The following is a 24871-nucleotide window of genomic DNA, read 5'->3' on the forward strand; positions in this document are numbered from 1 at the left end:
CCGTTGAGCACTAACCGTGTGAGCTGAAGGAGGTAAGGAGAAGCAGAAAGTTTTCTTTTGTGGCTATTAGCACATTTGATGCTTAAGGTTGAGCCTTCAGCTCTTGCTGGGTAGGTTCACGGCCGAGTGCGAAGCAGCTGGGATGAGGATCAGCACCTCCAAATCTGAGACCATGGTTCTCGACCGGAAAAGGGTGGCTTGCCAACTCCGAGTCGGGGGAGAGGTCAAGTGGAGGAGTTTAAGTATCTCGGGGTCTTGTTCACGGGTGAGGGTAGGAGGGATCGGGAGATCGACAGGTGGATTGTTTCGGCGTCTGCAGTCATGCGGACACTGAGCCGATCTGTCGTGGTGAAGAGGGAGCTGAGCCAGAAAGCCAGGCTCTCGATTTACCGGTCGATCTACATCCAATCCTCACCTATGGTCATGAGCTTTGGGTAATGACCGAAAGAACGAGATTGCGGATACAAGCGGCCGAAATGAGTTTCCTCCATAGGGTGGCCGGGCTCAGCCTTAGAGATAGGGTGAGGAGCTCGGACATTCGGGAGGGACTTGGAGTAGAACCGCTGCTCCCCCGGATCGAAAGGAGTCAGTTGAGGTGGTTTGGGCATCTGGTCAGGATGCCTTCTGGATACCTCCCTGGGGAGGTGTTTCGGGCATGTCCTGCCGGCAGGAGGCCCCCGGGTCGACCCAGGACACGTTGGAGAGGTTACATCTCCAATCTGGTCCGGGAACGCCTTGGGGTCCTGCCGGAGGAGCTGGTAGAGGTGGCCGGGGAGAGGACGGTCTGGAGCTCCCTAGTTGGGATGCTGCCCCCGCGACCCGGACCCGGATAAGCGGAGGAAGACGACGACGATGACGAGGTTGTTGCTGGGAGTCTTTGAATTTGGACTTTCCGAGACTCGGGAACTGTAGAAATGACCATTTCTCTTGGTCTTTTGGTGTTTTCCAGTAGTTGGCACAGCGGGTTGCTACTACCTCACACTGATGGAACTTTATGAAAACACGCTGGTATGGTGGATTGGATATTCAGCGACATTACTAACACACAGCGAACAAGGGCGGCCTTAGAGGTCTTATGCAACAGGGCTCGATGACGCGTAGCCCTCTGGGACGTGTGCAGACATGCTCTCTGTGACCACGCAGGATGAATTTAATGATGTGCGCACACACACACACACACACCCACACCCACACACACACCCACACCCACACACACACACACACACACACACACACACACACACACACACACACACACACACACATTCTTTCAAACATTGCAATAAAGTTTTTGTTAGTAAATCCCGTTGAGCACTAACCGTGTGAGCTGAAGGAGGTAAGGAGAAGCAGAAGGTTCCGTTTTGTGGCTATTAGCACATTTGATGTAAACAAACCTGAGAACGAACAGTATGTCACAGAGATGTACGACACGTTAAACAGCATGTTCAAATCCCAAAAAGGATTCAGAACATACAGCAATATGTTAAATGAAGAAATGGGGAACTGGACCAAATCAGCATCATAAATGGTTTGGATCCATATGAACGGCCCACGACTGGAGCAGCGACCACGGCTCTGAATAATGGACATTTTCAGCTCTCTTGTTTGTGCTGTGAATGAACGTAAACGTCCGGATGAGAGGGTTTCAGCTGCTGGTTTTTCTAGTAGAACTATCAGAATGGTCATCCTATAGAAGAAGCGTACCAGGAGAAGTTGTGATGTGTATCAACGCGCCCGCATTAGCTTACCAGTGTGTGTGAGTAGCATATGTGTGTGTGTGTTGTGTGTGCATGTCGTGGTTGAAGGACAGAAATCTGTAACTACTCCAGAAGCAGATGTTCAGTGCCTTCCAGACACTTTGTTGTGCTTGGTCTCCGTGGCTGTGGCTCCAGGCTGGAAAATGGTGGAAAAGGAGTCTGTTTTCCACCTTTATTCCTCCTGGTGATCACCAGGTGTCACCCCACAGCACAGCAACGATTTACCATAGTTGAGTAATGTAACCGATCAAATGAGTAATAGATTCATTTAAGCTGCAAGAATGAGATGGAGCGCGCCATTTACAGTAGTAACAAGTAAGGACTCGAATACCGCCAGTGGGGCGGCTGCTGATGCCACGATCACGAGTCCTATTCTAATTCTTACAAGTCCACAGCCTGCTAAAGCTGCAGCCATCCATTTATCCATCCATCCATCCATCCATCCATCCATCCAGTACCTTGGATAAATGAAACTCACATCAACAAGTGCCTATTATTCAGAAAGATGATGATCTGTTGACTTCTTTCAGATCAGGGTACTTCTACATGTTCCTTACTTGGTTCACACTTTTCAATACAAGCAGCCACATTAATTTTCCTTCACTCAGCCTATTGGATGAGGAGATCGGACATCCAGGAGGGACTTGGAGGAAGCTGCTGCTCCTCATTGAGAGGAGCCATCTGAAGTGGTTGGGGCATTTGGTCCAAGGGCTTTCTGGACACCTCCCAGAGGGGCTGATTCAGGCATCTTAATGGCAGGAGGGCCCTGGGATCACAACATAAAGAACGGGATTAAATACTGGAATATCCTTGGATAAATGCAGTCACCTGACAGTGGTAACTCTTCCTCACTGTAATTAAGAAGCTCCAAATCTTCTCACCTCATCATGACCTCAACTATTTGCTGATAAGAAGGTGCTCATTCACCCATTCATGTCTGTCTGTAGGAAAGGAAAACTTCAAACTGAAGAGTCGTTATCTCTGCTGTTGGATCAGCTACAGAGAACCCAGCAGGTTCTTAACCATAACGCTAATTCTTCTAATTCCTTTTTCCATAACACATCACTATTCCACTACTCACACACACACACACACACACACACACACACACACACACACACACACACACACACACACACACACACACACACACACACACACACAGCGCTGACCCAGTCGATGGAGTTAAGGAATAAGAATGAACACACAGGGCTCTGGGCAGAATAAGGCACTGCTGCAGGTCTTTGATCTGAGACAAACCCTCTTGATTACAGATGGTATCACCAAATCCCCAATGTGAACTTTGACCTCACACAGAAGGAAATGAAACTGAGCTACATCCTCTAATCCATAACCAGCAGCAGCACAGAGCATTTATATAATGACGTTAACTAGTTATCAGCATCACGTAATTAAGCATCAGCCATGTTTGAGCCAATAGATTTCTCTCCACCATGTATTGGTCTACCCAGCTCCCTGGTGTGTATCGTCTGTTATCTTTGAAGATGCTTGAGCGGGACACTGGCCGCAGCACCTCCATCACTCATGCCACCATCCATCTTTGATAACCCGGGGGTTTTAACTCAGAGACTTGGTGGTTCTACGAGAATGTGCTCAGCCTATCTGTCTGTGGCACGGCCCGGTGTGGATTACTGAAAATGCCATTAATTCAGCTTGACACTGTGCCCCGTCACTTTATATCAGAGCGGCGGCATTGACTGATTGAGTTTCAGCAAGGTGGTCTGTGGAAATAATGTTCAGCCGCCCACAGCAGACACAGTGGGGGTGTAGAGCAGGACGCTGGTAGAGCACCAGAATGATCAGGCCTTTGAATAAGTTCCTGTTTTAAAAGGTGTGTGGACAAGCATATGATGCAAACTGGAACCTGTCAGCACTCTCAATTATGCAAGCACACACGCCTTATTCACAGTGACCTGTATTCATCTTACATCTGCTCATAAATATTGGAACAGGTGTCATATTCTCGGCCCCGTTCGCTGCATCGGAGCTATGAGGATGGAGTTCACTTCGCTGCGTTAACCAGAAGCTTCAAAGAAACACAGGAGTTAGAATAACGTTCCAAAAGCAAGCGTAACACCCACTCGTGCTTTCTAGAATAAATTAAGTACATGCGGCGGATGATTGGTTCGGGATATGCTCCAACACCAGCTAAGGAAATCATTTTCTAATGCTTGTCCTCTCTCTGTTTCTACCCAGGTAACCGATAAGATGGTGGCCAGGCGAGTGACTGGGCACAGCTGCCTGGTGGCTTGCTGGCAGCCCATCCTGATCCTGATGCTGGGGACTGTGCTGTCTAGCTCCACCACACTCTGCCCATCCCGCTGTGAGTGCAAAGAGCACTCCGTGATGTGCCACAGGAGAAGGCTCGTGTCCCTTCCCGAAGGCATTCCTGCAGAAACCAGGCTGCTGGACCTCAGCAAGAACCGCATCAGAACGATTAACCAGGATGAGTTTTCCAGCTTAACTAACCTTGAACACCTGGAGCTGAGTGAAAATACCATCTCCACTATTGAACCTGGAGCGTTCAACAACCTTAATTTCTTACGGACTTTGGGGTTGCATAGCAACAAGCTTAAGCTGATTCAGCTGGGCGTGTTCACAGGCCTGAGCAATCTCACAGAGCTGGACATCAGTGAGAACAAGATTGTCATCCTGTTGGACTACATGTTCCAGGATCTGTACAGCCTCCGGTCTCTGGAGGTGGGTGATAATGATCTGGTTTTCATCTCCAACCGGGCTTTTCATGGTCTTAGTAGCCTAGAGCACCTAAGTCTTGAGAAGTGTAACCTGACCTATGTGCCAACTGAGGCTTTTAGCCACCTTCACAGTTTGATCACTCTCAGGCTGCGCCATCTCAATATCAATGTCATACGGGATTACTCCTTTAAACGGCTCTATCGGCTGAAGGTCCTGGAAATAGCCAACTGGCCATACTTGGATACGATGACCCCAAATTGTTTGTATGGATTAAATCTCACCTCTCTCACCATCGCCAATGCCAACCTGACCGCAATCCCTTATGTAGCCCTGCGGCACTTGGTTTACTTGCGCTTTCTTAATCTCTCTTATAATCCCATCCTTACTATAGAGGGAAATAAGCTCCACGACCTTCTTCGTCTCCAGGAGTTTCACCTGGTTGGGGGCAGACTAGCTATGATTGAGCCCTACTCTTTCCGCAGCTTGAACTACCTGAAAATTCTAAATGTTTCCGGGAACTCTCTCAGCACTTTGGAGGAGTCTGCTTTCCATTCAGTTGGCAACCTGGAAACCCTGGCCTTGTACGATAACCCCCTGGCCTGTGACTGCCGACTCCTATGGGTGTTCCGACGACGCTGGCGACTAAACTTCAACAAGCAGCAGCCCACGTGTGCTTCTCCTGAGTTTGTTCAAGGCAAAGAGTTCAAAGATTTCCCAGATGTTCTGCAGCCAAACTACTTCACGTGTCGCAAGTCAAGGATTAGGGATCGCAGTCCTCAGCAGAAATTTGTTGATGAAGGAGCCATTGTTCATTTTGCCTGTCAAGCAGATGGGGATCCTGCTCCAGTAATTCTGTGGCTCTCTCCACAGAAAAGGTTTATCACCACCAAGACAATTGGAAGGCTCTCTGTGTTACCAGATGGCACCCTCGAGGTACGCTATGCTCAAATCCAAGATAATGGCACATATGTGTGTATAGCCAGCAATGCAGGTGGAAACGACACCTCTCTTGCTCACCTACATATCCATAGCTACTCGCCTGATTGGCCACATCAACCCAACAAGACGTTTGCTTTCATATCCAACCAGCCTACGGAGACAGGTGCTAATGGTACCAAAGCCAACGTCCCTTTTCCGTTTGACATCAAGACTCTGATTATCGCGACCACAATGGGCTTCATCTCCTTTCTTGGTGTCGTCTTATTTTGCCTGGTGCTGCTGTTTCTGTGGAGCAGAGGTAAAGGCAACACCAAGCACAACATTGAGATTGAGTACGTTCCACGCAAGTCAGACGCTGGCATGAGCAGCACCGCGGTTGACGCGCCTCGCAAGTTTAACATGAAAATGATTTAAGAAGGCTGTGGTACCAGTTTGTTTCCAACCCAAACTTTAGACAAATGAGAAAAGAAAACTGTTTTCTTTTCTTCTCCAAACCCGTGGATTATGGTGTGCTAACACAGTCTCTGCTTTCCTAACTGGTGGACTTGACACAAGGCCAGTTTCTGACTTTTGAAAGAGGGAGGGAGCTAAACCACGCCCAGAGACTCATCATTTCTACAAAACGACGTGGGAGAAATCAAGTCTGATTTGTTATAAAATTTGAACAAATCCTATTCCTATGGATATTTAGTGGGAAAATATATCAGAAAGAAGAAAAAGAAACAGCCAAAATATGAGGAGCAGATCATATTTGAATAATTGCTGTTGTATGTGTCTATATTTTTTTATTTAGTGTGCTTTTCTGTTCTTTTGGGGGGATTTCATGTGCAGTTGTGTCATTTGTAGGGGTTGACGAGCACATTAAGACGGTTTCAATCACAGGTACACTGTTAGCTTTGATGTTCTGGTATGTTTGTTATTATTTGTCCTTAGGTACATTTACCTCTGAGTCATCCAATGATTACTTTTTCTTAAGCTAAAATACATTCAAGGGTATTTTTTCAAAAATATGAGAAGTGTACGACGTCGATCAAACTGTACTTTTAAGTCTGGTATACATTTTACTTTGACATCAGCTAATTACCTAAAAAGTGAAACAAATGAGGTATAAATATCATGCCAGTGCTGAACTCCAGTAGGGGTGTAACGATACATGTGGTCCCAGTGCTGCGGGGGTGCGTTTACATGTGTTTCACAGAACCAAACCTTAGATAGGCCGACGTTTTTTCAAGCATGTGAGTGTTAGTCTGGCTGAAGGTGTCCTTATCCAGCTGCAGCACCCAGATACACAGTAGGAACCCGACTTCCTCCACAGGTAAACACTCAGTTAAGCACTCCCCTTCCAGAAGTGACAAGACTGCAGAAGCGTCCTTCTGATAGCATCACCACCACAAAGTAAGATGCGGAACACCGTCAGTACAGGGCGGTCCGTACCAAATCAGCTGTGCTGCAGGTGCTGTTGGTGTCCATTCCGTCAGCCATTGTGCATATCCGGTTTCACTCCGACTGCTTCACTACCGCCAGCGTTTCTTTACTACTTGTGTCGCTAAGGCTAACTGAAAGCATGCCGACATCAAAGGACGCATGTCGCCACCTAGTGTAGTGGGGTGGAACAACCTTCAGTGAGAGTTTGGTGGAAACAGACATGTAAACTAGGATAAAGGCTCCCAGGTTAAAGTTTGACCCAGATATAAACACACTGAGTCTGTCTTCTGTTCAGCACTATCAGTTCATTGTTTTAGTGCAAAATACATTCAAACTCATTCAAAGCTGCTCATTCAGCCCAAATGCTGTCATTGATCTGGAAACAGCTTGAATGTAGCTACGGCCCTCTACACTCAACCATGACTTTGGTGAAAATGGGAGTATGGAAAGTCAAATGGGTCAAAATCCATGCACTTTCCAATCCCCTTTAAAGCCACATGCTGCATTTTCAGTGTCGAGACTAAACATGGTGAGTGTGAGGGTGATTTGCAGGTCTACAGCTGTCCAGTGGGACCGGCCCAGCGACAGTTTCCTGAGCACTCTTATGACCAAACCCAGCATCCAGCAGTCTTCAAGTGTCAGAAAGCTCCGGTCTGGAGTCGAACAATGAAAATACACCCAAAAACCGGTGAGGAGAGTGCACTGGGAGGGTAGCATCAGCAGCGTTACCAACGGTAGAGGCTCTATGTAGGAACGTGTGAGATGTTCTCCTCTCGTTGTTGTGTTGGGTGTCTGCTGTTTCTACGTCTGTACTTCCTCTGGACAATAAGAGACGTCATGAAGCCCTAACGGACGGCCTGTGGGATGGTCTAAACCAGATCACTGAAACACTCCACTCACTTACAACAAAGTTACCTGGTTGTGCTGATCCCTAAAGCCACCCCCCCCCCCCCCCCACCCCCCACCCCCCCACCCAGCAGGTGTGCTCTGATGTTCTGTCTCTGCCTTTGGGATGCGGTCTTTTTAAATAAATGAGGTGGAAAAACTCCGGTTTCTGGTCTAACGGAGTCATTTGTGTATCGCTACACGACTAAAATAAATAAAACCTTTAGCTCTATTGAATTCAAAGGATTTCTATCATTAACTGCTTTTTATGATGTTACTAGCTGTGTGTTTATTGGGTTGTAGTCACTAATCCACCTTCACCTTATTAGGATTTGGCTGAAAACAGATGCAAGTGATTATCTGGTTATTTGATGCTTTTCAGACACAATGTGCTCCTCAAGCTACGAAATGTGTTGTCACTCTCGGTTACCTCTCTGGACTTTCATTTTCATTTGTTTGTTGTTGGAGCAAAACGAAATAATGCTTTATTTCTGCTCTCCGGTTTCCCGTTAAAGCCGTGGAAGGTGGGTTTCTGTACATCGATGCTCCCAGTTGGTCCTACAGGTAAAGTCTGAAGGTCTCGGCCTTTTAACTCCCCGCTGTGGACAGCTGGGCCTTGCAATCATGTATGAAGCTATTTATGATGGATGACATTACAGTTTATGATTGGAAGGATGGACAGAATATGCAGATGGGTGGACAGATGCAGATGGTTTCACCCATGGAGCAATCTGCAGCAGCTTTGGTGTAATCTGTTTTGCATAAAGGAAAAAAACTGGATGTTCTCCCTCTGGCTGATTATGAATGCTCTGTGTTCCAAGTGGCTGCTGTATCCAGCCTTGTTTTGGTCCCGACTGGTCCGGGATGCTGTTTTTCATTTCTGTTCCTCCTACATTTGAATTTCCACCCTGGATTATCCTAACCGTGTATAGTCCAAGCCAACTTTTTGCAAAAAAACACAAAAAAGAAATCTATGGAAAAAACATTCAAACTGTCCTGTGCAATAAAGGTAATATGCAGATTTTTTTTAACAAACAAAGTTTTGTTGATGTTGAATTGTTGAGAATATGGTATGTTGTATTAAACCATCTATGGATCTTTTTAAACACGCAGTGGTTTCTTCATTACCGTAGTATTTAAGATGAAGCTGCTGTTGACACAAGTACAGATTATTTAATGAAACAGGTTAGTTCTGATCAGATTGAAAAGCTAACAGCTAGGTAAAGAAGCACCAGTCACAGAATGGGTTTGAGTCGTTTTCATTTCCAGACCAGCAGCAGAGGGTTCTGTCGCTGTTATCCTACTCGGTTACTTTCAGACAGTATTATAATTACATGGCAAACAGTAGCAGCCCAGACACTTCCTGTTGGGTTATGATGATGTTCTGCCTGGTCACCCGTGTCATGTGACCACATGAACCACCGCAGAGGTGTTGTGTTACGATGGCAGAGACCCACTTTGGTTTCTACAGCCTCAGCTGCATGCTGTTGGGATCGTCCACCAACACGCCTCCGTGTGAGTCACCTGACGGTGTCGCTGACCAGTTGAGGGAGCAGGTAGGATTAATGTCTGACCACATAAATCACTTCCTGTTTCTATGACTGAACACCTCATTAAATGCAAAACTGCAAGGTTTTTACTATTGTAGGTTTTAGCTCTAATTAGTTGTTTACAGAGAAAATTGCAGTTCATTTGTTCCCTTGCCTTGCCTCTTAACATTAATTAGCCGCCATTAGAAACGGATGACAGGCTTTAGAATATGGATAGGGAATATCGTCGGGTTACCCTCCCTAATCAGTGTTTTTACGGAGACGTGTGTGGTTACTAGCAAACAGGAACTGCTTTGTTTCAACTAGACTTGTTCTGGGTTTAATTTGACTGTCCTTAAAAGGATTATGAAACGGTTACAAGAATACTCTGAGCTCAGCTGATTCTTTTATTCCACATCCTGCTGACTTGGTTGGAACTCTATGGGAACTCTTGATGAGTCTTCATTTCCCCTTGAGCGGTCTCAAACTACGTTCCCTTATCTTCTGATCTAGAAACAGACAGACAGAATGGGTAGAAGCTATTCTTGACGCCCTGCATGCCTAATGGAAAAAATCCTCCCCCCCCCCTCTGATTTAAGATTTGTGCTCCAGATTCTAGGTCATGACAGAGCTCGTTGACTCGATATGTGAGACTTCCCCTCAGCTGAGACGCGTTCGTACCTTCACCAGAACCACCCGAATGTGCTTCGTATCCTGACCCTCACACTGGAGGTCTGACCGCAGCGAGGACAGAAGCAGCAGTTACTGTGGGGTGCTAATCAGAGTTTATGATAAGCCAAACTGAAATAATTTAAATGACAGAAGAGCATCGCTGGCCTTTTGCATTTATTAAAGGTGCGGACCACACGTTTTATCCACACATTTGCAGTGGTTACTGTATGCCATACTGGGCGGGACTAAAAACGGAGCTAAAAGAGAGTCAGATGAGAGTTGAGCTGCAAATGGTATTTTCTGATACTTGGACATCTGGCCTCTGATTGGCTAACAGCAACACAACTCTACCACTGACTCTACTTGCTCTGCAACGTTGATGTTTTATCTCCACAAATAACACAAGCCTGGAGGAGTTCTGCTGTGTGGTGGAGTTGCTAATGCTTATGTTATCTTCTACTAGTGGAGACGTTCTCTGCTGTTTTCTGGACGCTAAACCAACAACAGCCTTCCCCGTTGTGAGTCCAGATGGGTGAGTCCATGAATGTTAGTGACAGTGTGACGTAGATCTGTCAGGCTTTTCTAATCCTAGAGTTTCACCGTCTGTTTTCTATCAGACACTAATGCAGGAGATAGGTGTAGGAGACTATCCTCATGTTCAGTCTGCATGAAACACTCAGAGTGACCCGTTAGAATCAGAAATAATCATTAAAATGTTTTTTTTTCAGCGAACCACACCTTTAATATCAATAATATGGAGCATGATTCTGATTAACCAGCAGGTTAGAGTGTTAGTACCTGCATCTTACTGAAGCACAGACCGGACTTAAAAAAAAACTACAGTGAAGATGACAGACGGCCCGTTTAAAAGGCAACCACATACATCCATGATCATGTTGCGAGTCAGGCATCGCAATGGTATAACTTCTCGGTCATGGTGCAACCACATGATGATCACACCACACTAGAACTTTATATGACTGATGAAGCACAAGGCTGCTGTGAACAGTCCTGCCTGAAAGCATGCCTAGACTTCTTATTTCAATAAATGTGCTGTGGTCTATGGTGTGAATCAGTGTCAAAACTCTGTGGCGCTCCTGCTTCGGGAAGTAGAGGTTAGTCTCATTAATATTAACCCTCTGATGCATGAATTATGAGATCTTCAAACATGATTTTTTAAACAATTTTTTTCATTCATCTTTAGGTGTGAATGAAACAAATTTCAACAAATATTTTTTGTAACATTTTGTTAATGTACAAATGATTTATTACATGTCCATCTCAGTGGACAGCGTGCATTCTGAACATGAAATATGGTGGCTTGACTTACTGAAGTACAAATGGAGGGGCTCACATGCAATAAAGTCTTCAACAGCTGTGCTTAATAGCAAAAAAAAAGAAATTACAATTTTGAGTACCTGTCCACTGTAGTGACCATTATGCATCAAAGGGTTAATAACCTGCTAGCATCTCTCCTCTGATTGGCAAACAGCAACATGACTCTACCACTGACATTCTGTAACATCCATGTTTTATCTCCACAAATAACGCAAGCATGAAGGAGTTCTGCTGTGTGGTGGAGTTGCTAATGTTAACGGTTAGCTTCTACTAGGAGACGTTCTCTGCTGTTTCCAAGACGTTTCAACAGCCTTCCCTGTCATGGCTCAAGATGGGTGAGTCCATGAATGTTCTGTCAGGCTTTTCTAATTCTAGAGTTTCACCATCTATTTTCTATCCGTGTCTAATGCAGAAAAAAGTGGTAGAAGGTTCTTTCATGTTCAGCCTGCATGTGAAACCTAGAGTGACCAGTTTCTAAAAAAAACGTCCGCTTTAAATTCTCCAGAGCTAAATAACTAGAAAACAACTCATCTCAACGGCTATGTCTTATTCTAAATACTATATTTACCAAAAGTAAAAACATTTGCAGCTGGGGTGCTGAAGGAAGGCAGAGGTGGAAAGCTGGCCTGACTTTGGACCTGTCCAGGGTCCTGAACCAAGAAAGGGAGCAGGGCTGGGCCTTTTAGGAAGCGGGAGCCGATGCCATTTGCGTGTCGATGGTAAATGGTCTGTATTTGTATAGCACCTTCTTAGGGTTCTACAACCCTCCAAGGTGCTTCACAACACAACTAGTCATCCACACATTCACACGCTGGTGGTGATGAGCTACACTCAGGGGGGACCGTACGGGGTGCAGGTCAGTCAACATGGGCTTCATGGACTGGTGTGAGCGTAACCAAATTCGCTTGAACACCGCAAGACAAAGGAAACGGTGATCGACTTCCAGAGAAACACTCCTCCTCACTCACCAGTAAACATCCAGGGAGCAGACAGAGGTGGTGGATACCTTTAAGTACCTGGATGTTACCTCAACAGTAAACTGAACTGGTCCCACCACAGACATCATATGGACTGGCGCTGCCTGCTGGAGCTGCTGTGGTGGTCTCCATTTGCCTCCAGGAAATTTATTTCTACTGAGGGAGCTGTTTACCCAACTAAAACACATTTTATTATGTTTTGTTTTATGTTTATGTTTTATGTTTTATTCATTTAGCAGACACTTTTATCCAAAGCGACTTAGAATTTATACCCTATAGGGCATGTTGAGATCTGTGGGGGAAACCGGAGTACCCGGAGGAAACCCACGCATGCATGGGGAGAACACGCAACTCCACGCAGAAAGGCTGCAGCCGAGTTTCGAACCTGCAACCTTCGTGCTGCGAGGCAACAGTGCTAACAACTGCGACACCATGCAGCAGTTTTTTTTTCATTAAGGCAGACAAGTGGTAAGACGTGATAGTTAAAATATAAATATAATCACGTAAAAAAATTAAATTGCCAACAAGAAAGTTCCCAGAAAAGTCCCACATGATCTGTTTTCAATAATGCCCCGGTTACCGTAGGCTGCACAAAAAATGGCATAGTTGCTCGCCATGCTTTGACTGCAGTTGGGTTTGGACAGTGGGGAACACAACCAATATGGTGGTGACGCTGTTACATTCTCCAGTGCCCAATGGGGCATCTACGTATTAATGTCTATGGGTCCCACAACACAGATGTTTTATAGAAGAAGGACCAAAGCCTACTCCACTTCCTGAGAAGGCTGAAGTTCTTCAGAGTTAGACCCAATCAGCCTTTTATCACTCTGTTGGTGGCTCTGTTATTTACGCGGACTGAGGCAGAAACAGACCAAAGGAGCTAGTTAAGAAGGGAAACTCGGTTCTGGGCTGCCCACTTAATTTAGTTGAGGAGATGTGTGAAAGGAGGATGGTGGTGAAGATGACCTCCATCTTGAAAAAGCTCCTCCCACCCATTGTGGAGGACATGGGCAGCTCCTTCATAGCAGACTGAGACATCCCACATGTAAAATAGAACACTGTCGTAGGTCATTCATCCCCTCAGCAGCAAGAGTGCATAGGCCCTTACACACTGGCATCAGCTCCACTCCGCATGGACCAGGTTGGGAGTTTTCCCACTTGGGTCTTGAATTTCCCCGCGAGCAACAAGACTGATTTTCAACCCTCGTCTTCTGGGGCGGAACAGGGCCGACGCCCACTGCTGACTGATTGGCCAGCTCAAAAGCATGCGTACCTTTAGAGGGAGCCTCCGATTGGTGGATAGAATCAGTCCGCAGGGGCTTCCCGCATGCCTGACTCCTAATCATTCAGGATGCCACACACACACACACACACACACACACACACACACACACACACACACACACACACACACACACACACACACACACACACACACACACACACACACACACGGCAAAGCAGAATGCCATATCAGACTATTTTTGTTTAGTAATGGAGACATCGCCGACTTCTCTCTCTTTAGCCCCACCCACATGCTTGGGAATACTCATGACATCACAGATCACAGACCGCCCATGTGCTCAATCCCATCCGCATTCTTCAGACAGGGTGGAGCAAACGTGGCCGGGCTTGGGGGGAGCTGATACTAGTGTATATTTAACTGCTACTGGCATTATCCTGGTACACAGTAACATCAATGCAATATTCAGTACGCGTGCAATACCCATTCATACATTTGTGTCCTTTTCTTCTTGAAAACTAAATTTTCTATTTTTGTTCATATTTTTATTTGCTGAAGGTTACAATAATAGCCCACTGCCTCAGTATTAGTTTTTCCTGTTCTCTAAGTGTGTTTCCCACTGTGGGATCAATAATGTCTATTCTGTCATGCATACACAGCCTCCCAACACTCCACCTGAGATACAACACCACTGCCATCTCAGCATCAATCTTTAGTTTGTGCTTGAACATAGTCTTAACCCACTGGTAACAGGCAGCCCACTGCTGCCCACGGAACCCTCATAAAGACCCTGCAGGGACCGTCCATGGTTTGGTTAATTTTTTACATTGTAGTGGAGCGTGCAGCCTGTGTGATGGTGCTCTTAGCAACATCTGGGTCACAGTGAGCCAGGGATGGTTAGGATCTGTAGTAGCAGCAGGTTAGGATGCACAACTAAAGCTGTCTTCACAAATGTATGTTTTTGTGTGAAATCTGCAGACTGCTCAATGGTGTTTTCATCAAATGACCCCATGCAAGTGTTGCCTATTTGCATGTTTCATAGAACACACAGAATTCTGTCACTTAATCATCTGGAGTCAAAGCCCCCTGGTTCCAGCTTTTCTGACTGATCTGTTTCCTCTCAGGGCAAAATGAACCAAAACACATAACATTCTTCACATTTTAATGTGTTGAGAGTGACTGAAAGTCCTTGAAACAGAAACCTGTTTAATTGCAGTACTGCATATTTGAGGAGGGAATAATGGTGCACCCTTGTACCATTGTATGTCTCCAAGAAGCAGCAGCAAAGTGACTAAACTGACCATTATGCTGCACGCCACCACTCCTGTGTTTCCTGTAAACTCTCCCCAGCAGTATTCACTTGAAGTCCAGCCTCTATTTTAATGCGTTTTATAGTATTAATTAGGGCCCGACCGATATATCGGCCGGCCGATATTGGGGTCATTAACACTATAGGCCATCGGCCAAAAATATGGCCGATATGGCCGATATTACACTACCTATTCAGCAGATGGCGTCAGCTTTATGAACTCATGTTGTGTGGCTCCACTCCTCAGGGGGTGGAGCCACCGTCACAGTACACATGCAGCGGAGCAGCAGAAGCAATTCAGTGAAGCAGAGACGAAGGTGATGAGGAAGTAGGAGGTGTCTTCAGTTTTAAGCATATTTGTTGGGTCAGTGGTAAGTTGAACGGTAAAATAAGCAATGACAAAAGTATGTTTCCCCTCAACATGCTTCCTAAGTTTATTGTGTGCCTCATGGCCTCATATTGAAAAGTTAACGTGAAAAAATAAAATAAAAACTGCCGCAGCATTACGCTCTAAGCAAAGCTCACACTGCTTCCCCTTTAGTCATGCAGGGCAGTAAGTAAGTAACGATGGCCTTTTTCTGGTAGACATTCTGGAATATTCTCAGACAATTTCATCCGCTCTTCTTCAGCAGTCTTCAAACTCCCACAACCGTTGTCGGTGCCGGGGACGGGGTAGGGGGGGTTGGCAACAAAGATATGATGCTCTGTAATGGCAGGGAGTCCCTCCTCAGTATTACGATGAAAAAAATAAATATCCCTCTCTACAACAGAATAAATCTATTGTATGTTTTCAGCCTTTTATTTTACATGAGGCTTATACATTGCCACATACTAGTCATTTAACGTATCTTATTTTTATTTTCCTAATATTGTCGGCTTTGGAAAGGATCAAAACACAAAAGTGTAAAACTCAAAAGTATTTTAATGTCAAAAATCAGGTGACAGAAATAAAATCAGGTAGCTAGGACGCTGAAACCAGCAGAGTATGACTGAAACTGAACCGTATGCACTGAGGAGTGAGAGATGACAGAGGACTAGTTATGAGAAGGAGCTGAGTGGGAGCAGAGTACAGCAGGGGAACATGGGAGGAACTATAAATAAATAATTCAAAAGAAGAAGAAAGAAACCTAAAATGGAAAGAAGAATAACTAACTAGAAAAAACCTCACAACAAACGGAGTAGAAAATTCAGTGGAAGGAAAAAAAAGACTTGACTACTAAATGAGAAAACCTTAACAGCTGGGGAACCAAACAAAAACAGAGCCATTGGTTTTGAGCAACAATGTCTGATATCATTTATTTACATGATAATTTTGAAACTTTACGTATAAAAATGCCACATTTCATGTATTTTACTTTCTCTTGGTATCAACAGATATATAACTGTACTTTTATGCAGATTATTTTGTTACAGATGGAAAAAGAGGGTCGTAGTACGGTGTGGGACTACTTCACTAAAGATACATCCAGTGATTTATGTTTGTGCTATTATTTCCTGTCCAGGGTGAACAAGTTCACCAAGTTAAGGTAACTTCCACAGACTCAGAAAACACGAAACTTGAATGTTAGATGTGACTGAGTTTGTGTGTTCTGTTGTTTGAGATCTGCTAAATAAATCTTATTTGCATTACTTGGAAACCCAGTGAGTTACTGAGACAGTTCTTTGGTGTGTAATAGAGAAAATAAGTTTGCATCAAAAAGGCATGATGAAGGGTTTAATCTTAAGAACATTTTTATTTTTATTTCTTTTTTTGTGAGGGAGATGTAACGGCCATTATACTGGCCTTTGTTAAAAGTTTTATAACGGTATCGGTGCCAAAAAAGCACATCGGTCGGGCCCTAGTATTAATCAGTTTTCACTTTTGATGAAGGGAAGCGAAATAACAAACAAGTATTCAATAGCTTCAAAGCCACATTATGTTCTGTTGACATTATTTGTCATCTCCCATGACTTTATGACATCAATAGGTATATTTGTTTGGAGAGTAGACAGCTAAAGTGTCATATAGTAGGTGTAAAGGATAAACCCAAGCTCTAAAATAAATTATTCAAAGCATTGAAGGATCTATCGTGTTAATGTCAAAAGCCCACATGAGACAGGAGGAATTCTCCTTTCAGGGATAAAAGCCATCGAGCTGAACTTCCTCTGTTGCAGCCCTTCAGACTTTATTGCTCTAGTATTGTAAAACTTCATAAGCTACAGATAGTCATTTTCACGCATCATTAAGGCAAAATGGGACAGAGCTGCAAACACTGATTCCCCCTGAACGCATCATAATAATTATGACGTACTCTGAAAGCCTCAATTTGTTCAGAAGGTCACACAGAATCCTTTATGTCCTTTACCTCCTCTACGTGACAGCTGTCCTGCCTGCTAAGCTGAGCGTATCAAAATCCAGGCTGTCTGAAACCTCCTCAGCAAATTCCTAATAGCACTAATGACTGTGAATGTTTATGCATCAAGAAACTGATACATGCCGTTTACTTATGCAGACTATCATAGAAGGTTTGTGGCGTTAGATCGGCTCCGTGCAGCAGGGAGGAGTAGGGTTACTAGACTGAAACATGTCAGATGGCTTTAATTACACTGATTACTCAGAAAGCCCTTTGAAATTGTCACAATTAAAATCACAGTTTGCATTCCAAACTAAAATCCTCAGTGGATATAGCACTTCTTTTAAAATGATGTCAGCAGTACAAATCTGTATTTAGCTGCATTGCAGAAGGATTCAGACACAGCAACATCCTTCGTAGTTGTAGCGTCATGAATGGCCTCTAATTTATGACAAAGGTCACATTTTCCCAGCTGGGTCAAGCTGGGTCGTTCTGCAACTTTGCCCCACAGATTAACCCGACAGGAGCCATGATGTCTGCTGAAACCATCTTTATCTGCTGCTGTTCCGTCCCAAGATGAAGGACACTTCAAGATTTGACAATAATTTTAAATAATAATTTTAATAAACTCTTGACTTTATTACTGTTATTACAATCATCATAAATAATCTCTTGGTTCAGTGTAAATGTATTTTAATTACTGAAATGACTTATTATGCTTTGTGTTACAATAATAATCAAGTAATGTGTGTTCAGTAAACCAGAAGGTTTGCACGTTTAACCACCTCATGCAGAGGGTATCCAGGGTAAAGTTAAAACACCTCACATGTCTTTACTCATGACACCGTCAGAGTTATTGATTTTGAGACGCAAATAGTTTCATCAGTCATGTGACCCACGGAGACATCTCAGGACCGATTTGGTCGCACTAAGGTCCTTCTACAAACCTCGTACCCGGAGGACATCATCTCCACCTGACATCTCGGATCCAGAAGAGGGTCTCCTGATCTGGGTGAGGTAGACACTTTTGACAGATTGCGCCTGAATGTCTGAGTGTCGTTGTGCCCTTGAGCAAGACTCTTAACCCTTCCTAAGAAACGACTCAGTTAGCTGCAAACCAACTTTCCACCCAGAAACGCTTCTCTCGCTGAAAGAAACCTTCTGATTCATTCATGCATCCAAACCCTCGCATTTCATTTTAGTTTCCATTCAGTCACAGGTTTGCTTTTTAAAACAAGTTTTAATAGCAAAGCTGTTAAAAATGGCCATTTCTAAATTGTCATTTTTAAAAGTGTTAGTGATAAATTCTTAACTATTTAAAAACTTGACTCTTCTTTGAAATGAAATACAGAATGGTGTATATTTGGTTGTTGAATACGCAAATATTCCTTTAAACTTCTGATTCAATAAATAAACTTTTGCTATTAAATTTAATTATCTTAAATTAAAAATAAATCTTTGGATTAAAAATAGACCAAGCTCGTTGGCATATGAACTTCTATCGAATATATAATATCGTAGATATTTATATATGATAGAAGCTTCATTTGTTAACTCGTTTGATCTTTTCTCAGGATCTAACCAAACTGACAGCAAACAGTGTTAAATCCTAGTATGTAGTTAACCACGCTACATAGTGTTTTCCACTCATCTGTTGATGATCCAATCACAGCAGATGTTAACTCAAATAGCACCTTCTAGAATCCTGGAACCCCCCAAGGTGCTTTAAAACACAATCAGTCATTCACTCATTCACACACATTCACATCGAGGTGGTGATGAGTTACATTGTAGCTGAATGTTATTGATAATATGTGGTGTGAGTTAAAGCGAGCTGTCCATGCTCAGAAGCATCAGACCTGAATGAACTAGAGATGCTTTGTAAAGAATGGTCCAAAGTACCTTCAGCCAGAATCCAGACTCTCACTGGAAGCTTTAGGAAACATTTAGAGGCTGTTATTTCTGCCAAAGTGGGATCTACTATAAATTGAGATAATTTATTTGTGTGGTGCCCACATTTATGCACCTGCCAAATTTTCTACAACCCTCTGGAGTCAATCCCCGCGTCGGTGCATGATGAAGCGCTGGTCACATAAAGCTTGGTTTATGCTTGAAGCGTAAACATTCTGCAAGGAAATGAGACACGAGGACGTCGGAATTTGCAGAGATTACTGTCCCTTCCTCCTTTCTGTGGCTTGTCTCTTGTATTTTGATCACGTGATCTTTATGGGCTGAATCATAAAAATGTCTGTACTTACGAACTTCCGCCACTACGAGTGTTTGCCAGTCCACCATGTTTTTCTGCGCAGGACCATCCATGTAGTTAAAAAAGAAAGACATTTAAAGGCCCCGTGTGTGAAATCCATTGAAATGATGAAAAATTGTGACTCTTTAGCGCCATGCAGTTCAGAGACAGTATTGCAGCTACGGTGGCTCACTCATGAGTTTGACTGTACAACGGATTTCCAACCTGTGTAGCCTAACCCACACAAAGCTTAAAACAAGCTACTCGACCTTTTAAAAAAGTATTTTATAATTATGACTGTTTATCAGCCTACCAGTTCTGAAGGAAGCAAGCTAGTTCTGTTAGATCTTGAAGCTGTCACGATTCACACCCGGAGGAGGGGTGACGTCAGCCGGGAGGTCAGGTGTTGTGAGAAATTGTGTTCCCCTGAAATATTCTGGAGAAATACATCACTGTTAATAGAGTGTTTTGGAAATAAAGTAAAAAATGCAGATTTAGCCAATGGCTAGCGGACGAGCGCTGGAGCAAGTTGGGAGAGACGGCAGACATTAGACCTTTTTTTGTTTTTTTACTCAAACCCTATAGTTTCATTCTGAATGTTTAAAATGGTTCGTTACAAATGTTTGTGGTTTTTACCAAAAAAAATTTAGTTTTTTTTTCTACTCAAATTTAGATTTTGTTGTGTACTTTCAGGTTCAGTGTGCTAATATAGAATGACAAAGTAAAGAAATGACTAAATTCACATAGGTGAGGTTGTGTTGAAAAGAATGATACCAAACAAGGAATAACCAATAAAAGTTTAATATAAACCCTGACCAAACTGGTTTCATTAAGGATAGACAGTCATCCACAAACTCACGTAGATTACTTAATTAAATACATTTCTCTTGAAGCAGAAACTTAGAAACTAGTATATTATCTCTAGATGCAGAAAAAGCTTTTGATAGAGTTAACTGGAAGTTCTTATTTGCAACTTTACATAAATTTGGTTTTGGGAACTTCTTCATAAACTGGCTACAAACATTATACAGTTCACCAACAGCACGTGTGAGGACAAACGACCAAATATCAGCTAGCTTCTGTCTTCAGAGGGGGACCAGGCAGGGATGCCCACTCTCCCTCTCACTGTTTGCTATCTTTATCAAACCACTAGCAGCAGCAATTAGGCAAACAACAGGTATTAAAGGCATTAAATGTAAGAACATAGAACATAAGATCAGTCTTTATGCAGATGATGTTTTACTCTTCCTCCAGAACTTTCAATCCTCTCCCTCCCAAGCAATAGAACTGATAAACTCTATTTTAACAGTTTCAGATTACTCTATAAACTGGTTAAAATCCACAGTTCTACCAATTAAGTTCTCTTTTGTCAAATTGCTTAATACACAATTGGAGTCAGGGAATATCACATTCCTGGGAATTAATGTCTCTCCCAAGTTAGCAGATCTAACCAAACTAAACTACATCCCACTTTTAAAGAAAGTGGAAGATGATCTTGCAAGATGGAAATCCTTACCAATATCACTCATGGGGAGAGTTTCTACAATTAAAATGATGGTCTTACCCAGAATAAATTACTTATTCTCGATGATCCCAAACAAACCACCAGCTGACTCGTTTAAATCTCTGGACTCCTCAATCACTAAATTCCTTTGGCAGGATAAACCTCCACGAATTAGCTTAAAAACGCTTCAGAAGACCAAAGACAGAGGAGGACTGGATCTACCCAACTTTTATTATTATTTCTTAGCCAACAGGCTGCAATATATACAGAGATGGTTGTAACATAACCCACTAGATGAGTCCTCGTTAAATGTAGAACAGACGCTTGAGCTTTAAAAGCTCTTAGAGCTTTTAGAAGTAACTGTTGTTCACAACTGCATTCATGTTTATGTTTATTTATTTAGCAGAGGCTTTAATCCAAAGCGACTTACAATTTATAACCCATAGGGCATGTTGTGATCTGTGGGGGAAACCGGAGTACCCGGAGGAAACCCACGCATGCATGGGGAGAACACGCAACTCCACGCAGAAAGGCCGAGCCGAGTGTCGAACCTGCAGCCTTCATGCTGTGAGGCAACAGTGCTAACCACTGCGCCACCATGCAGAGGTGGAGAAAATACCAGAAAACTGAATATCAGCTTCAAAATGTATTCTGTAACACATTCTGTTACTTTGCAAGATCTTGGTACTGTATTTCCCTTAAAAAGAAAACATTTAAGTCCACTGGGCTGTACTGACTGGGAAGAGTTAAATATTACTGTTTAATCATTTTTGTTACGGTGATCCCTTGTTTATCGCTGGGATTACGTTCTAAAGATAACCCACAAAAGGCGATGTCCTCCAAGTAGCCAGCTTTGATTTTACAATAATTATAAATGTGTTAGGCTGTAAACCCCCTCACTACACACTTCCTACACATTTCTCAGACAGGCATTAACATTTTAACACTCAGCGCTCAAATCATGATGCAGAGCACAAGGCACTGGAAAAACAAAGCATGTAAAATTCAGGTGTATTTATTAGTTTTCCTATAAGTGATTTAGCAAAGTCAGCTGCCTGAATGCTTTTCTCACAAAAACACGGCTGGAACACCGGACGCTGATTTTACGCTTATAGCAGCAGCGTGAAAACAACCAAGCACCGCACAGGCGTGGGAACCATTGTGTGAGGAGGGGGCGTCCCCCCCCCCCCCCCCCCATTTCAAATGACACATTTGGTAACCCGTTATCAGCCACCCTTTAAAAGTTTTCCATTTTACATAGACGACATACCAATCATACCGAAAGGACAAACAATATAACATTTACATATGAGGAAGAAATGGAAGGCAGTGCATGACAATAGCAGACAGAAAGATGGAACCCTGAATATAAACACACACAGACCAGCATCTATTATGGACGTCAGAACACACTACCATACATAAAGTATCAGTTATCAGAAGATTATACCACCGAACAAACATCATAACAGAAGAACGAAACGGTAAACAAGAGGACCAACACATACAAAGCACCTTATAGACCTGTGGATAGCCGACATGGGCAATAAACAAAGGAAAACAGCAGCAACAATGAAAAAACACAACAAAACCACACAAACCAGTTAGAAACAGAGCAGTACACCTAAAGGACAAGATACCAGCAGGACATACGTGTGGAGTCATATGTAGGAGCGACCGGACACCAACGCTACACAAAAACAACAGAACATAAAGAGGAGCCTGAGAAAGAAACAAGCCGAAGACACAGGAGCAGCAAAATGAGAAGCAGAAAGTACAATAAAGAAATCAGCCGTAACAAGAGAACACCAGGACTGGGACAACACAAGGATCACAACCACCGAACAACCAAAGTATAAAAGATGAATTAAAGAAGCCGTAGAAATACGGGGACATGGAACCACGAACAGAGACGATGGGGTCTACGCGTTAGATCATGCGTGGAACTGAGTCATCGCTGAGGAGAGTGCGGGCATCAGAGGGTGACACCGTCCTCTGCTACTCGCAGATAAACGGAGAAGGAAGTGACGTCATTAGAAGCTAACTGATGAAGATCGCAGGAGTGATCGAAATCGGCAGCAAGGAAACAAAACCTTTCCTGTGTTAAAAACAGTTATGGGCTCGACACATGGGAGGCGACAAACAACCCCAATCAGCAAAATTCGTCGCTGTCGCTTTTATGCCCTGACACACGTGAGGCGACCCGCAGCAGCGGCCAGCGGCAAAACCGTCTACGCGTTCTGTTCCATGGAGAAATTGAAACTTCCGTTGTTTTGCTTGGCTGTGTCAGGTTGGAGGGAATTAAGGTTATTTAAGTGGCTCAGAGTTAGAAAAGCGGTAGATATGATGTTTCACAAGGTGCTGCTAGAGTTATGTGAAATCTTACTTCTGATTTTACTATATAAAACATAATAATATCAACTTCTCCTCCATGTTTGCTCGGAGATGTGCGGAGCATTATGTCCGCTCATTGGTCAGTGAATGAAACATCTGTTGATTGGTCCTCGTCCGAGCGACAGCGATGAAAAGTTGAAAATGTTTCAACTTTCTGGGATCGCGTCGCTGGGTCGCCTGTGCATGACAAGTGCACGAGCGCAAAATTTCACAAGCACGTTTTTCGCGTTTCGCTTAGTAGGAGAGAGACCCGCGATTATCGCTTTGTCGCGTATGTCTCATTGAAAATGAATGGAGGAGAGGCGATGTCGCCTCCCGTGTATCAAGCCCATCAGTTATGAAATTCATGAACTAAACGGCTCTTAGAGCCAGAGGAGCCGAGTCGGAGTTCTCATCACTACAAACACTTACTCATAATTAGTATACCACATGACAGCAAGAGGAGCCAGTTGAGGTGGCTCGGGCATCTAGTTAGGATGTCTCCTGGACGCCTCCCTGGTGAGGTTTTCCGGGCACGTCCAACTGGGAGGAGACCTAAAGGGAGACCCAGGACACGTTGGAGGGACTTTGTCTCTCACCTGGCCAGGGAACGCCTTGGGATTCCCCCGGAAGAGCTGGCCCAAGTGGCTGGGGAGAGGAAAGTCTGGGCCTCTCTGGGCTGTGACCAAACTCCAGATAAGCGGAAGCGGATGGATGGATGGATGGATGGATGGAAACACATGATGGCAGTAAACGTATTCCGTTACTTCACAACACCGTTTACTAGCGAGGCTGTTAGCGGGAGGGCTGACTGTAATCTGTGTAAACCATGGTCCGCGGCAGACACTTTAAATCATGTTACTAGTGTTTGTAGTTTTTATGAAGGTAAAATATCAGCTGTGATGATACCAGATTGACAGATACCTAGCCCTAACTGTGTCGGATCGATGTCAGTGACGATCCTGGTGAATATTATCATCTGGTTCTACATGCAACATCATTCAGAGAATGTTCATGTTAACTTCAAATGTGTAATCTGTGATGCCTCTGGGTTCATGGGTAGCGTGGTTCTCCCTGGAGCTGGTTCTGCATAAACCTCTTCCAAACCTCAGCCATTCCTGTAATTCATATCTGACTGCTTTCCTTCTTCTTTACTCTCGTGGTTTAAATTGTGGCCATCAGCGTCGAACCAGGGCATTGTCCCAAAGGCGGCCTCCTGAGACCCATTTGGGTCCGGACCGTACGTTACAGTCCCAACCTCTGAAGGTGACTCAGTCTAGACTTGCGACTTATTTAACAACCCTATGAAAGAGTCATGAGCTTTGAATAAAAAGTCTGTCTGCCTGTCTGTCATTGTTCTTGGCAGGCTGCTAAAGTGAACTGACTGCTGGAAGCATCTCTCCTGAACAGATCATTCCCACTCTCCTTATGGGATGTATGGTTTGTAGGCAGATGTGTTACCAAGGTGATCTGCGCAATTATTATGAAGTTAAATAGGTGTGTGTGTGTGTGTGGGGGGGGGGGGGGGGTTCCATTCGACAGAGCTGTCCTATTTCCGATTCTCCCGCTCCTGTCCTGAATATGCCACTGTGAAATAATTGAGACCTCGGTTTGTATTTCACCT

The 24871-nt window shown here is 43.9% G+C and overlaps 1 protein-coding gene across 4 annotated transcripts in view; it reads left to right on the top strand.

Annotated features, from left to right (window-relative positions):
• lingo1a (leucine rich repeat and Ig domain containing 1a) overlaps positions 1 to 7786 on the top strand; it is a 194769-nt gene extending 186983 nt beyond the window's left edge. For all 4 annotated transcript variants that reach the window (XM_070544135.1, XM_070544134.1, XM_070544136.1 and 1 more), the window contains one exon: positions 3975 to 7786. In XM_070544135.1, the coding sequence (XP_070400236.1) occupies positions 3987 to 5828 (1842 nt within the window). In that variant the 5' untranslated portion in view covers positions 3975 to 3986 and the 3' untranslated portion in view covers positions 5829 to 7786. The remainder of the gene's footprint in view (positions 1 to 3974) is intronic.
• Positions 7787 to 24871: the final 17085 nt, after the last annotated feature.

The sequence above is a fragment of the Nothobranchius furzeri genome, chromosome 14 (genome assembly GCF_043380555.1).
Source record: "Nothobranchius furzeri strain GRZ-AD chromosome 14, NfurGRZ-RIMD1, whole genome shotgun sequence".
In the NCBI taxonomy this organism is placed as follows: domain Eukaryota; kingdom Metazoa; phylum Chordata; class Actinopteri; order Cyprinodontiformes; family Nothobranchiidae; genus Nothobranchius; species Nothobranchius furzeri.